Source organism: Lottia gigantea, assembly GCF_000327385.1.
Source record: "Lottia gigantea unplaced genomic scaffold LOTGIsca_100, whole genome shotgun sequence".
NCBI classification, from domain to species: domain Eukaryota; kingdom Metazoa; phylum Mollusca; class Gastropoda; family Lottiidae; genus Lottia; species Lottia gigantea.
In genome coordinates this window covers 24,555-38,135 of record NW_008706748.1, presented here as the reverse complement: position 1 = coordinate 38,135, position 13,581 = coordinate 24,555, and the positions used below count along the sequence as shown (strand labels likewise).

General features: G+C 33.4%; 2 protein-coding genes across 2 annotated transcripts; both read right to left on the bottom strand.

Annotated features, from left to right (window-relative positions):
• Positions 1-934: 934 nt before the first annotated feature.
• On the bottom strand, positions 935-2,873 carry LOTGIDRAFT_237240 (hypothetical protein). The gene is made up of 5 exons (XM_009046324.1): positions 2,753-2,873; positions 2,443-2,595; positions 2,026-2,199; positions 1,494-1,664; positions 935-1,330 (listed from the first exon to the last, which is right to left on the bottom strand). Exons 1-5 carry the CDS (start codon positions 2,862-2,864, stop codon positions 1,002-1,004), a joined length of 939 nt encoding a protein of 312 aa, XP_009044572.1. The 5' UTR covers positions 2,865-2,873; the 3' UTR covers positions 935-1,001.
• A 3,660-nt stretch (positions 2,874-6,533) lies between these two features.
• On the bottom strand, positions 6,534-8,154 carry LOTGIDRAFT_170510 (hypothetical protein; the record flags this gene model as incomplete). Its single annotated transcript, XM_009046323.1, has 3 exons — positions 6,534-6,862; positions 7,026-7,190; positions 8,088-8,154. 3 exons carry the CDS (start codon positions 8,152-8,154, stop codon positions 6,534-6,536), a joined length of 561 nt encoding a protein of 186 aa, XP_009044571.1.
• Between the last annotated feature and the right edge of the window lie 5,427 nt (positions 8,155-13,581).

Here is a 13,581-nt window from a genome sequence, read left to right as displayed (position 1 = left end):
TATTCATCGGGAAAATTGAATGGTTAAAACCACTAGCTCTATGTAACTTTGATATAGGGGCATCATCTTATCCTCATAGATTTTCTTTGTTCTTTGTTTTTATTATAACAAAATAAGTGCAAATTCATCCTAAATACCTAAAATCATGCTCCTTTGATTTATGTGGATTTATCTCGAAAAGACACTTAATTAGGTATTGAAATGATCAGATGACTTATCCACATATTTAAATATGGAGTGGAGGCACATCTATCTATTATCAGCTGTTCCATGGAAGATCAAAATATTCTGGACATAGATAATGAACTCCACATATTTGCTTTACACTTTGTATTTCAAAGGCAAATTCAGCAACATCTAGATAAATTTAGATCTGCACTTATTAGCCATATTCCCCTTTTAAATGTCATTCTGTATTCGGGAGGAAAGAGGCAAGATCAAGGTTTCGGCAGTACTCAGATTTGGGGATCCTCCCCTATCTCTGTGGGAGACATACGTCTGGTCTGTTCCTAAGTTTGCGAGAGAGTTGAATTAGTAGAATCACAAGCAGTAGGGGTTTAATAGGAAGACTTTTGGCGAACAGGAACACAAGCAAATCATAACCAGGTCTATGAACGAGAATTAGTGACGCCCACAGGTAACGCTTTACCCCGGGAAGACTAGAGTTACCTCCCATTATTCATGTGGACTCACTCCACTAATTCATTTGCCATCTCTTCCCATGTTAAAACACGAAATTGAACCTTCTATAACTTTTTCCAGAAATCTCGCTTTCCAATATGTCGAATGAAAGCCTGACCAATTCTCAATGTAGAGTGATGTTATAACGGTGCCACTTTGTATTCCCAGTAAAACTATGAAATTTGAATTGTTGTGTTGAACAACTCACCATGCTGTTGACATAATACCCCCTCATAAAACAAATAACACATAATTAAACTTCTATTTTTAATCAAATATGTTCGGTCCACGTGATCTTATTATGATGACGTCAGAGGTTATTAAAAGCCAGATACAAGGATTCCCTCATCACTGTCTGTAATTGGATATTCAGTTTCTACCGTGGTGTAGTTGACACTGAATAAGTTGCAATTGAAAAATTGGTAAGATAATGTCAAACATCTTATGTCTTTTTTACATAACTGGAAGCAATCGGAAAGAGTTTGAGCAAAACCGATAAAGAAAATGGGTTCTTCAAAGAGATTGCATTTGCTTGAAGTGACTGGTCCAGCAAAGCTACACCGGGTATCGTTAAGACAAGCTTCAGTACAATTGGTTGATAGAGCCTGACCATAACTAACAATTGTTATAAACTTTGCTGGGTATAACTCTGAAATATAAATCGTATTAGAGACAATTCTGGAAAGATCTCAGTTAATCAAAACAACAATCATAATGAGGCCATATTGTCTTCTTAACAAGAAAGATCACTTTGTTAGAAATATAAATCTTCGTCCAACTATACACAATAGACAATATTAAACCTAAATTACCTGCTGGACAAGCTTGCTCTTCTATCCATTTACCATCTTCACCACATCTCTGAGCTCCCGTCAGACCATTTATGATATTTGAACAGTTGAAAGTAAAAGCTTGATCAAATATTCTTGATTCTGTTACAGTATCCGAGTTAGTGATATTCACACCTTGTGGACACTCTACAACTAAAATGATGAAATAAATCTATCAGGATATCAGGTAGAGATTAGTGAAATTACAAGTAAAATGTGATACCTATCCAAATCCCAATCCATAAAACTAACTTGTCCAAGATATTGTTGATTTTAAACCATAAATTTATAAAATTCTGATATAAACTGTCACCTCTATCGTGTTTACAGACGATATTTAATTAAGTTTAAGTTTATTATTTAAATCAAATTAACTGAAGCCTGTATTGTGTTCAAAAAACACATTTTGATGCGTTTCTCCTAATTCAAAGGAAAATACTCAAAAAGCTTTCATAATACAAATATTGTCAAATACGAACAATTTGTTATAATGTTGGCGTATAAAAACTGTTACCTTGACAAGCTTGCTGTTCTGTCCAAGTACCATTTTCACCACACCTCAGAATACCCGTCTTACCAATCTTAGTGTAGCCAACAGAACAGTCAAAAGTAAAAATTTCATCAAATATTCTGGATTCTGTTACATTATCAGAGTTAGTGATATTCACACCTTGTGGACACTCTACAGCTAATATGATGAAATAGATTTATTTGAATATGACCTGGGGTATGGTACATAGACATAGACATATAGATAAAAGGTATGGTAAAAGGAAAAATCGACCTGTACATCGTTTCATTAAAGGATACCTATCTTCTTGACGAAATATCATTTTATAAAATAGCTGCCAATTTCCTTGACTTTATTTACAAAAGAAACATGTATAACTATATCACAATGTACAGAGTCTGTATAAATACTGATTCTTACCTTGACAGGTTGGTTCCAAATACCATGCTCCTTTTTTACATATGGTCTGAACTTCTGGTATATATCCGGATTGGCACTTGAATCTCTTATTTTGCTCGCAGCTCTCTCTTGGTATCCACATCGTATGTATTGGCAGAATGTACTTATCACAATCTACAACAAAATAAGATAGGTGCATTACATTCAAGTATTTTCCTTAATTTATCAACGGTCTACGCTCAGCGGCATGTGGCTTGCCAAATGGTTATGGAGAGTTCAAAGGAATGTTTTGCCAGCCGTATTCGATCCCAGCGATCTTTTCTATACTTACCATTGTTTCCCCAAAACCTTTTCACCATGTTGGGTTGAAGTTTAGGACTTGCCACTGGTAAGGTACCAACAAGCAAGACCACCATCAACATCAAATTAGCGTTAGTAATCATATTGATTCGATAATCAAGTTTGATGATCAGTGATAATTATGTGAGTTTATATAGAGAATTAGAGAAAACGTGTCGTTTCAATACATAAACATAAAGAAACAGAAACATAAAACACGATGTGGATATATTTTTAATCTATATATGGTATATTTCTTGACATCTGGTGATTGTTATTACATTATTTATATATCTCATACTTCTATAGTTCTATGAATCCACCCTGCACTATCTACTGATTTTCGATACAAACATATCGGCTGGTGTTGGCTATTGACATTTATTTGTACTGATTATCAGTAGTCAAGAATAAGTAACGATTAATGATAAAATATAAATTATTCAGTACCAATTTACACTGGGGTCGACTGGAATCATGAGGGAAAATAACTTATTCTGTACCAATTTACAGCGGGGTCGACTGGAATCATGCTGGAAAATGACTTATTCAGTACCAATTAACAGTCGGGTCGACTGGAATCATGCTGGAAAATAAACTTATTCAGTACCAATTTACAGTGGGGTCGACTGGAATCATGCTGGAAAATGACTTATTCAGTACCAATTAACAGTCGGGTCGACTGTAATCATGCTGGAAAATGACTTATTCAGTACCAATTAACAGTCGGGTCGACTGGAATCATGCTGGAAAATGACTTATTCAGTACCAATTTACAGTGGGGTCGACTGGAATCATGCTGGAAAATGACTTATTCAGTACCAATTTACAGCGGGGTCGACTGGAATCATGCTGGAAAATGACTTATTCAGTACCAATTTACAGCGGGGTCGACTGGAATCATGCTGGAAAATGACTTATTCAGTACCAATTTACAGTCGGGTCGACTGGAATCATGCTGGAAAATGACTTATTCAGTACCAATTTACAGTCGGGTCGACTGGAATCATGCTGGAAAATGACTTATTCAGTATCAATTTACAGCCAGGTCGACTGGAATATAAGGGAAAATGACTTATTTACTACCTATTTACAGCGGGTCGACTGGAATATAAGGGAAAATGACTTATTTACTACCCATTTACAGCGGGGTCGACTGGAATATAAGGGAAAATGACTTATTTACTACCCATTTACAGCTGGGTTGACTGGAATATAAGGGAAAATGACTTATTTACTACCCATTTACAGCTGGGTCGACTGGAATATAAGGGAAAATGACTTATTTACTACCCATTTACAGCTGGGTTGACTGGAATATAAGGGAAAATGACTTATTCACTACCCATTTACAGCGGGGTCGACTGCAATAATGAGGGAAGATGATATATTCAGTATCCATTTACAGCAGGACCAACCGAAATAATGTGGGAAAAAATGAATTATTCAGTACCCATTTACACTGGGGTCGACTGGAATCATGAGGAAAATCATGGTAGTACACGCCCTAGGATAGTAAAGGCATGTGATCCAATGGTCCCAGATGATAAGGGTGTTCAGGGTTAGTGATATGATGGCCTGATAAGATGTATTGGCCCTAGAGGTGTAAGATTTATGAATAAATGTTCGTCTGGTAGTAAGGACAGGTGATCCAATCTGTAGGGTGGAAAATGTTTGTGGTCTAAAGTCCTTATGAGGTAAGGGTTTGTAATATTATTTCAATAAGGCGATAAGAATTTTTGTCAACTCTTGTCTTATAGGGGCACTAATAAAATAATTTCATTATCGTAAATTATACCAGAACGTATTTCTAGAATATGAAATTTACATCTGGTTATCTACTTGATCAAACTAATTTTGTTTTTTAAGGTTGACTTAAAAACGGAGCACAATAATTAAGTAGTTTCAACTTGTTGTGAAGTTTGGCTTTGTAATAGTTAGATGTTTTAAGTTCGAAATAGTAGAGGGTACAGATTTCTCTAAAATTTGGATTACTCCCATATTCTAGTTAATAGAGAGAAAAAACATCCCTTGGTAGAACATACGTCACCATTCAATTTATCCAATCAGGAATCTCGCAATATTTGGTGTAAAAGGATGGTGATTACAAATGGCGGCTGCCATTGTATTATCTGGAATGTCGAAGTTAATCGCATCAATCCCCTGTTTGATAAGTCATCGATGTGAAACTTGACAGACAGGGTAGAGTTTGTGACGGTAAGGGTTGGAGAAGCTATGGTATAGAAAGAATGGTGCAAAGAATTTGGGTTCTAATGTCCCAAGGGAAGTATGGATTTGTGATTTAATGGTCTAGAATGGTAAGAGTTGTGAACTAATTTATCTAAGGTTGTAATTTCCTAGGGTGATTAGAGATTGTGATCACGTGGTCATAGCGTGGTAAAGTTATTTTGGAGATGCCAGTTTTATGTTAAAAAAGATATTGTGTGTTGTAATTGTTTTAATTTATTACGTTATACTCCTATATTAAGACTAAATCGATTGAGCTAAAACAGTAAACATGTTTCTGATATTTTATAATATGGTGATGACGTGAGGTTTGGGTTCACGTGGTTCGTACATATGAACTCTAGCCTAACTGTCCAAAATTTACCCTGGACGATCTTCGGTGCAAATATTGGCTCTCTGTTTGTCCTGATTATTTATAGCTAGCTATTTACAGCGTGGTAAACAAGAATCGTATGTAACGATACGTTATTGAATAATGGTTTTAAGCCAGTCAACTAAAATAATGATGAAATACGATTTATTCAGTACTCATTTAAATAGCTATTTACTTATAGGTCAACAGGAATAAAGATGACCTACACAATGCCAAATTACAGCCAGGTTGACTGGAATAATGATGAAAGAGGAGTGGAGTGAGTCCATGTGGTTGAACATTGAACTTTCAGGTTTCAGTAATATGTAATGGTATTCCACTTTGTATTTTTCTTCTTCTACATGACAATACCATCATTTAAGGACATTTCTTCATGAGGGAAATTTTGCCAGGACAGCGACATTAGCCTGCACTTTTTCGGTTTCCAACTGTCGAGGGATCTTTAATGTGCATAGCCTGTAGAACACGGGGCCTCGGTTTATTGTCCCATCCGTGGTATTATCTCGACCTCTGTAGAGATTGGACCCTAGAACTTCAGGTTAGCGTCTATCTCAGTGAACCACTGCTACCCCCTAAAAAATTTAAACCGAAGTCCTACGGCTTTGATTAATACACCGTTATCCTTTAGGATTCGTAAATCAGTTTCTACCGTCGTGTAGTTAGCACTAAATAAAGTGCAAAAGTTAAAAATATACTGTCAAACATCCTTGTGTCATCTCTACATAACTGGAAACAATCTGATGTAGATAATTGGTCAAGGGTATCTGGGTATCGTTAATACAAGTTCTGCACAATTGGTTGATGGAACAGCATTAGTTAGAGGAAGTTCTAAATATTTTCGCTGGTATACCACTATGGTGTTACTCTGTGTTTAGAAACAGCTATCACAATTTTTATATTAAAGGTAAGAACAAGTGGTGACACAACCCCCGTGTATATACTACGGAAGTCAGATGAAGACAGTAGAGTGATGTTATAACGGTGCCACTTTGTATTCCCAGTAAAACTATGAAATTTGAATTGTTGTGTTGAACAACTCACCATGCTGTTGACATAATACCCCCTCATAAAACAAATAACACATAATTAAACTTCTATTTTTAATCAAATATGTTCGGTCCACGTGATCTTATTATGATGACGTCAGAGGTTATTAAAAGCCAGATACAATGATTCCCTCATCACTGTCTGTAATTGGATATTCAGTTTCTACCGTGGTGTAGTTGACACTGAATAAGTTGCAATTGAAATATTGGAAAGATAATGTCAAACATCTTATGTCTTTTTTACATAACTGGAAGCAATCGGAAAGAGTTTGAGCAAAACCGATAAAGAAAATGGGTTCTTCAAAGAGATTGCATTTGCTTGAAGTGGCTGGTCCAGCAAAGCTACACCGGGTATCGTTAAGACAAGCTTCAGTACAATTGGTTGATAGAGCCTGACCATAATTAACAATTGTTATAAACTTTGCTGGGTATACCTCTGAAATATAAATCGTATTAGAGACAATTCTGGAAAGATCTCAGTTAATCAAAACAACAATCATAATGAGGCCATATTGTCTTCTTAACAAGAAAGATCACTTTGTTAGAAATATAAATCTTCGTCCAACTATACACAATAGACAATATTAAACCTAAATTACCTGCTGGACAAGCTTGCTCTTCTATCCATTTACCATCTTCACCACATCTCTGAGCTCCCATCAGACCATTTATGCCATTAAAACATTCAAAAGTTAAAACTTCATCAATATTTCTGGATTCTGTTACATTATCAGAGTTCTTGATATTCACACCTTGTGGACACTCTAAAATGAAAAAAATAAATCTATTTGGCAATATTCCGAGGGTAGAGGTGGGTGAAATCAAAATGTGATGTGATAAAAATAGATTTATTAGACAATGACAGGAAAAATAGTAGCTCAAATGGGAATTAGTCCTAATAAGAATGAGCCCAAAACAGACTGATACAAGGTTATAAACGTAAATTGTCAATAATTGGTATTGTTATAATTACAACGAAGTTTTTATTGAGTTCATAATTCGAGGCTTTTCCCAATTTATCCAGATTTAAGAATTTTGTTCACTAATGGTAGGCTGTTTTTAATCTCATCAAATTATTGCTGTAACAATTCCCTCGGGTAAATCTAATGTCATAATGAATTTGGTGTCGCTAGTAAAGAACAAATAGACGTTATGCCAAACAAAGCCGATATTGTGGTCCATGATGAATAACAGCGTATATAGAACTCTTCACCCAAATTCTTTCTAAATGGAAAAGTTAGAAGTTTCGATAGTTCCAAAAGTCGTGGGATAAGGTATCGTGCCACGCTCGGAGCTGTTCACAGTTCTAGTATTTCTTGTTATTTTTAAACCTTTAATATCAAAGTATGTCAATTCGTTTTAAAAGTAGAATGTATATCTCTATGTTACTGCCCATAATTTTCAAAGCAAAGTGGTATTGGAGGGATAAAATATGAACAGGTTAAAAAGTTCTTGATCGCTACCCCGTCCTTTTTTTTCTACTCAGTTTAAAGGAAGTCTATTTCCAGAAGTTTTCTTAAATTTGAACTTGACTATAATATGTATCATGACATGTATCGCAATAGGGCATATTAACTTCACTGAGCGATTTGGTTTGTCAACTCAGCATCCCTTTAGGTGAGTGCACAAAGCTAATATTGTTTATTTATTAATTATCTTACCTGTGGGTTCACATATTGGTTTTTGATATATCCATTCTCCATTAATACATTCAGGTACTTGAACCATCTTAAAGCCAGTACTACATGTAATGACTACATTTCCACAGTCGTTATCAACATTTGCGTTTGTAACATTAGGATAGGGCACACAATCTGTAAATTTAATTTTGATATTATTTTTTTCCCTTATATACTTCCGACTCGACACACTACCCCCCGACAATTATATCATCGAGTATTTGTCTCAAGAAGGACATGTTGAATTACTACTAACAGCCAAAGATGATTGAAAATGTGTTTAGGGACATAAACGTCGTGTTGGCTTCCAACAATAAAAAAGCCAACCTAAATTTCGCCAAGATTTACACATTTGACTTCAGATTCAAAGCATAATACAATTTTTAGATAATAAATAAAATATTTACCGGCATCTACAAGTATCAATATTGTTACAGAGATCAATAGAACGGAACATAATAGATTATTCATGGTTCTAACGTTAGCAATAACAAGACTGGTTGATATTATTTATATAGAGACTTGTTGATACATTGTCGAATGCTAAATGTGATCGGGTATTTATAGTAAAAGCAAAGTCTCCCACTGAACAGATGTTTCTATAAAAACTGTAAATTTATATTTTATACCAGCAGATCATTTATTAGTCCGAAACATCTACCTTCGTCAAGTATTTTCCATTTACTTTTGATGATTTCGTCTCCCTTAAAGGTATTAAGTTCAGTTTGGGCTACATCTTGAAGATACAAATAGTAATTTTTGAAATTGAAGCTTTGATTTGTATAGAAAGTATATTTGTCAATATAATAACATGGTTTACAAATACAAATTCTGATGTGGTTTTAAAATAATTTTTACAAGAATACCCAAAATGAATATACTTTGGACCGAAATTTACATTAATGCTTTTCTTATTCAAATTTTTTTACCGTTTCATCCCAAATAATTTTCGAAATCGAACATAGCACAAAGAAATGATCAATAGTTTCTAGATCACTATTACAAAATGTACATAATGTAGTCTCCGATAAATGCATTTTGAAAAGTTTAAAATTAAGAGTAAATATTTATATTGAAAATTATGTAATTTTGTATTCTTACATATCCATCTGGCATTTTTAAAAGTAGCAGCCAAAAAATCGTCATGAAATATCTCTCATAGTTTTCCCTCCCATTTAAATATTCCTGTTTGCTTTTGATATTTCATTCTCACATTAAAATCATAAATATACTTTGGTTTAATATTACCTAATGTTTTGTCATATACAGACATTAATACTAAATTAATATAATCTGTTGGTGTATTAAAAATTAGGTCCTCTTCATCATCCTCATTTATTTTCATCGATTACTTAGCTCTGTTTAATGGGGATTTTCCACACCTAGTATCACGTGAAACCGAGAACTTTGAACTTTTGGCTGAACACGCAGTTTTAAATGGCCGATACCAGATCTGTGTCGTTAAAAATAACTTTGATGGAACCGTAGATGTGACATAAATGGTGTAGGGAGAAAATGATGGTATTACTGAACTACAAAAACATTCATCTTTCCAAATATATCTGGGTTTTGCAGATACCAAAATATTCTAGGGGTCAAATGTTGAACTAAGTTCTGCGAACAAATTGCAAATATAAAAAATAAACAACTTTTGCAAAATGAAAATATTACATCTGTTGTAGAATCCTCATATCCTCGATTCAACAGTTAAAAACAGTTCAAACCAGGCCTGGTGATATTTGGTCTAGGCCTACTTGTCAATAAAACACCATTGTACGCAATATAACTTTAAAACAGATTTCATATAGCAATTTGGTTCAGATATTTGTAAATACAATATAGACGGAGAATTCATACTAAATTCGTAAATTTAAGCACATCCATAACGTCGTTATTTATTGACGTCATTGTTTCAAAAAGGCGGTCTCCAATGACAACAATCATGTCAGATGTCGCACACTCTGAAACGTAAAAATAGTCCCTACTTTAATTGATACTAAATTCTAATTAGAATCCCTATTTAAATTGACATGTCTTGAGAACGTTAATATAAGCAATAAACTGTTACCCTATGGCGGTTATAGTTGTATATGAGGTCAAAGGTTGGCTGGTAAAATTAATCTTGATCTCGCTTACGCGCATTTATTCAATTTGTGCTGTGAACATTCCTGATAACCTGATAACTGCGTCACCGAAATGCAGCAAAACGGAGTGCAATTAGCTCTCTGAGAAAATTAATACTTTTGGTTTCAGTTGATATGGGATTTATCAACATCAGGGATGCCATATTCCATCATTTGTATTGATAAATCCTCATGTCAACCTCACCAAAAGTCATTAATTGTATATAGCCTAGCTTATGGTGGCTCACATACGATATATTTTTCACTTTTCATTTGGAATTAAAAACTTTAATTTTTACTTGTGAAAAAATCACCTAGGTGATAATTCAAGTTTTTAATTCAAAATAAAAAGTGAAATAAAAGTGTTGTAGCCTATGTGAGCCACCGTACATGTCCATCGCTCTATATTTTATAAGGTTTATATTCAACCTATATTTGATTATTGCAGTTTCTTAAACTAGCATTGGAATTAATTTAATTAATAAATCATTTAAAATCCTGGTATAACTTCAATATAATAGATATCTTTTCATGACACAAACTAAATTCTTTGAAATATATTTATAAAATATTGAATAATCAATACCCTACATATCTGTCTAACATATTTTAAATTCTATATTACTCCTTACAGTAATATCAATAAACGAGTTAAAGTGATTGTAAAGAGGTTTTTTTTTAGATTTATTATGTGTATCTCGGACACTGATAACATCAATTTGCATCCTTCCAATTTTCAATCAGACGTCTGTGGTTCATGCAATTCCACTAAAACTAAGTGTTTGGAATGGAATGGTGCAAATTGATGCTATCAGAGTTGCCGATACACATAACATATCTATTTCCCTAGCTAAATGTAGTTTTGCAATACCCTACCTTCAAATTCGAAAGTTTTAACAATCCCAAATTATATAAATAAACTACTATTATAGATATACTACTCCTCTTTAATTTAAGCAACGTTTTAATTCACATACAGGAATCTTTTTCAAGCAATGAAAATACCAAATAATCCCAAATAATCCCAAATTATTTCTTAAAAATATTTCAGTGTACATTTCAAAATCAAATAGCCAAAGTTTCTGATTAAATTTGTATATAATTCTATTAAATTATTATTATTACATGTTTCTTTTATTATCAATTTGATATTGTTTGTATAATTGTTATTGATTGATCTTCTTTAAAAAAAAGTGTGAGTTTGTGTCGAATACTCTGCAGAAACGGTAATAGTTACAGCAAGATTAGAAATGAATTGGATCTGCATATTCGGTGTTCTATTTCATTCAGAGATTACGGCTTATCCGATTTTGATGATTTTGGTGTCAAATGAAAGAACACAACAAATTAAGAAAACTCTAAGAAGCCGATTTTTGAATTTCGTTTTTGCTTTTTTGCAATTTCTGGTTCAATTTTTTCGAAATTTGAAGGCTCATATCTCGTGACCTTGACCTTTGATGAGATTCATATTTACCATGATGATAAAAGCTGACCTTGACCTTCTTATGACCTTTTGGTTTTATAGTGGTTTAAATATGGCCAATTTTCCCTTCTGTAGTGCTGTATCTAAATCCCTAATTGTATTACTATTAGCACGCTACCACCTTCAGATTATTTATGTACTTATTTAATGGTTTCAAATAATATCGCACTTGATGGTGTCAAAGCCATATTTAAAAAAATGTTGGAATTTTTTAAAACTTTGAACACTTCTATCTCAAAAGCTGAACCTTGGATGATGTTGATATTTCCAGTAATAATTAATATTGACTACAGCTTTTAGATGATGTTAATATTTTCATGCCTGATACGTGCTTCCGGTTTTATGGATTTTATAGATTTCACAACTTTCTTATTTCTTATCCAAATTTCACCAAACTTGGTATGTATGTGTATAATCAAATTCTAGATTTGATGGAAATATTGAATTATTGTTAGTTGTGCCCATGCGCATTACCAACTTTCTTCTTACCGAATTTCATCAAACTTGGTCTTTATTAATTGACAAACATTCTCTTATTCTTAGTCAATATACTTTAAACTCCACGCACATCTTCGTATGTACCTGAATGTCGTAACACGCCCTGCATCAGTACTGTTAATAGAACAGTTCTAGTTTTGTTTGTATGTATATAATTTGGGAGAAATTTAAGAAAGACTTTTGGGCCAAATTTTTTACCTAAAAGATTAGTATTATTATTATTATTATTATTATTCCACTTTTGACGCAGCCCAGTCTAGATGTGACTAATTTGTTTAACGTATAAAACGTCTTGTAAGTAGTGTAATACAAATGAAATGAAATGAATGGAGTTTTACGTCCTACTTTTCTGCACCTTGTGGGCTAATGAAGACGGTGTAATACAAAGATACGTATTAAATCTATGGACTAGTTTCACTATGTTCAATATATATTTATCAATGTATTGTGTCTGGAGGCGGGTGGCTAGTGGAACCACACAGAAAGGTTTATTTTCGCATTTCTTAACGTAACAAATAATATAGCCAACAAGTATTTTACTAATGTTTATGGATTAATTTTAAACTTAAAGAACAAAACAAAAGAAAATATTTTCTATGTCAGCCGACCTGATAGATTGAATTTGATAAATATTATTAATTATGTCTGCTAACTGTATGTAATACACTGGTCTGATAAATAACACTGGTGGAACAAAATATATTGTTAGTCACATATTTCAAATATACTTTTATATTTCTATTTGAAAAGTTAAAAAATATGTAGATTACCTATGAAAAGACATCGGACAAAATCAATACTGATTTTCAATCATAGGCCAAATCACCAAAACCCACCATTACCATTTCATAATAAAGGCCGAAATTTGACCCGGAACTCATAATTATTGATATTGTTATAAGAATAAATCATTAAGATACTTTGGAAACTGTTTGTGTAAAATCTTAAAGGCACAGATGCGCCATATTTTTTGACCAAACATATTTTAGTCTATGAAACGGGAATGTTTAGATAAGCCAATCAGTAATAGTGTTCATAGCTCACCATCGAAATGTTAGAAAAAGGGCTTACAGTGGTTCAACCCGTAATGGTTTCCACCTTTTACAAGTTCAATGTGGAAGATCACGCGCAGTTTCGCCAGAAATACAGGTGAGCTAAACATTAATTTTTATGATCTTCTAAGCCTTATTTATAAGTGATACAAGTCTGTGATAATGATTTTTATCATTCTTGGCAAGCTTGATGTGAGCTGATAGTCTCTTTTATAAAGTACCCCACTGGAAATAAGTTTTTTTTACTTTTGCGGGCCATCCTAAGATATAAGGCTTCCGAACTGAATCTAGTCTTTTTCAGAACATTAGCCTAATCATTA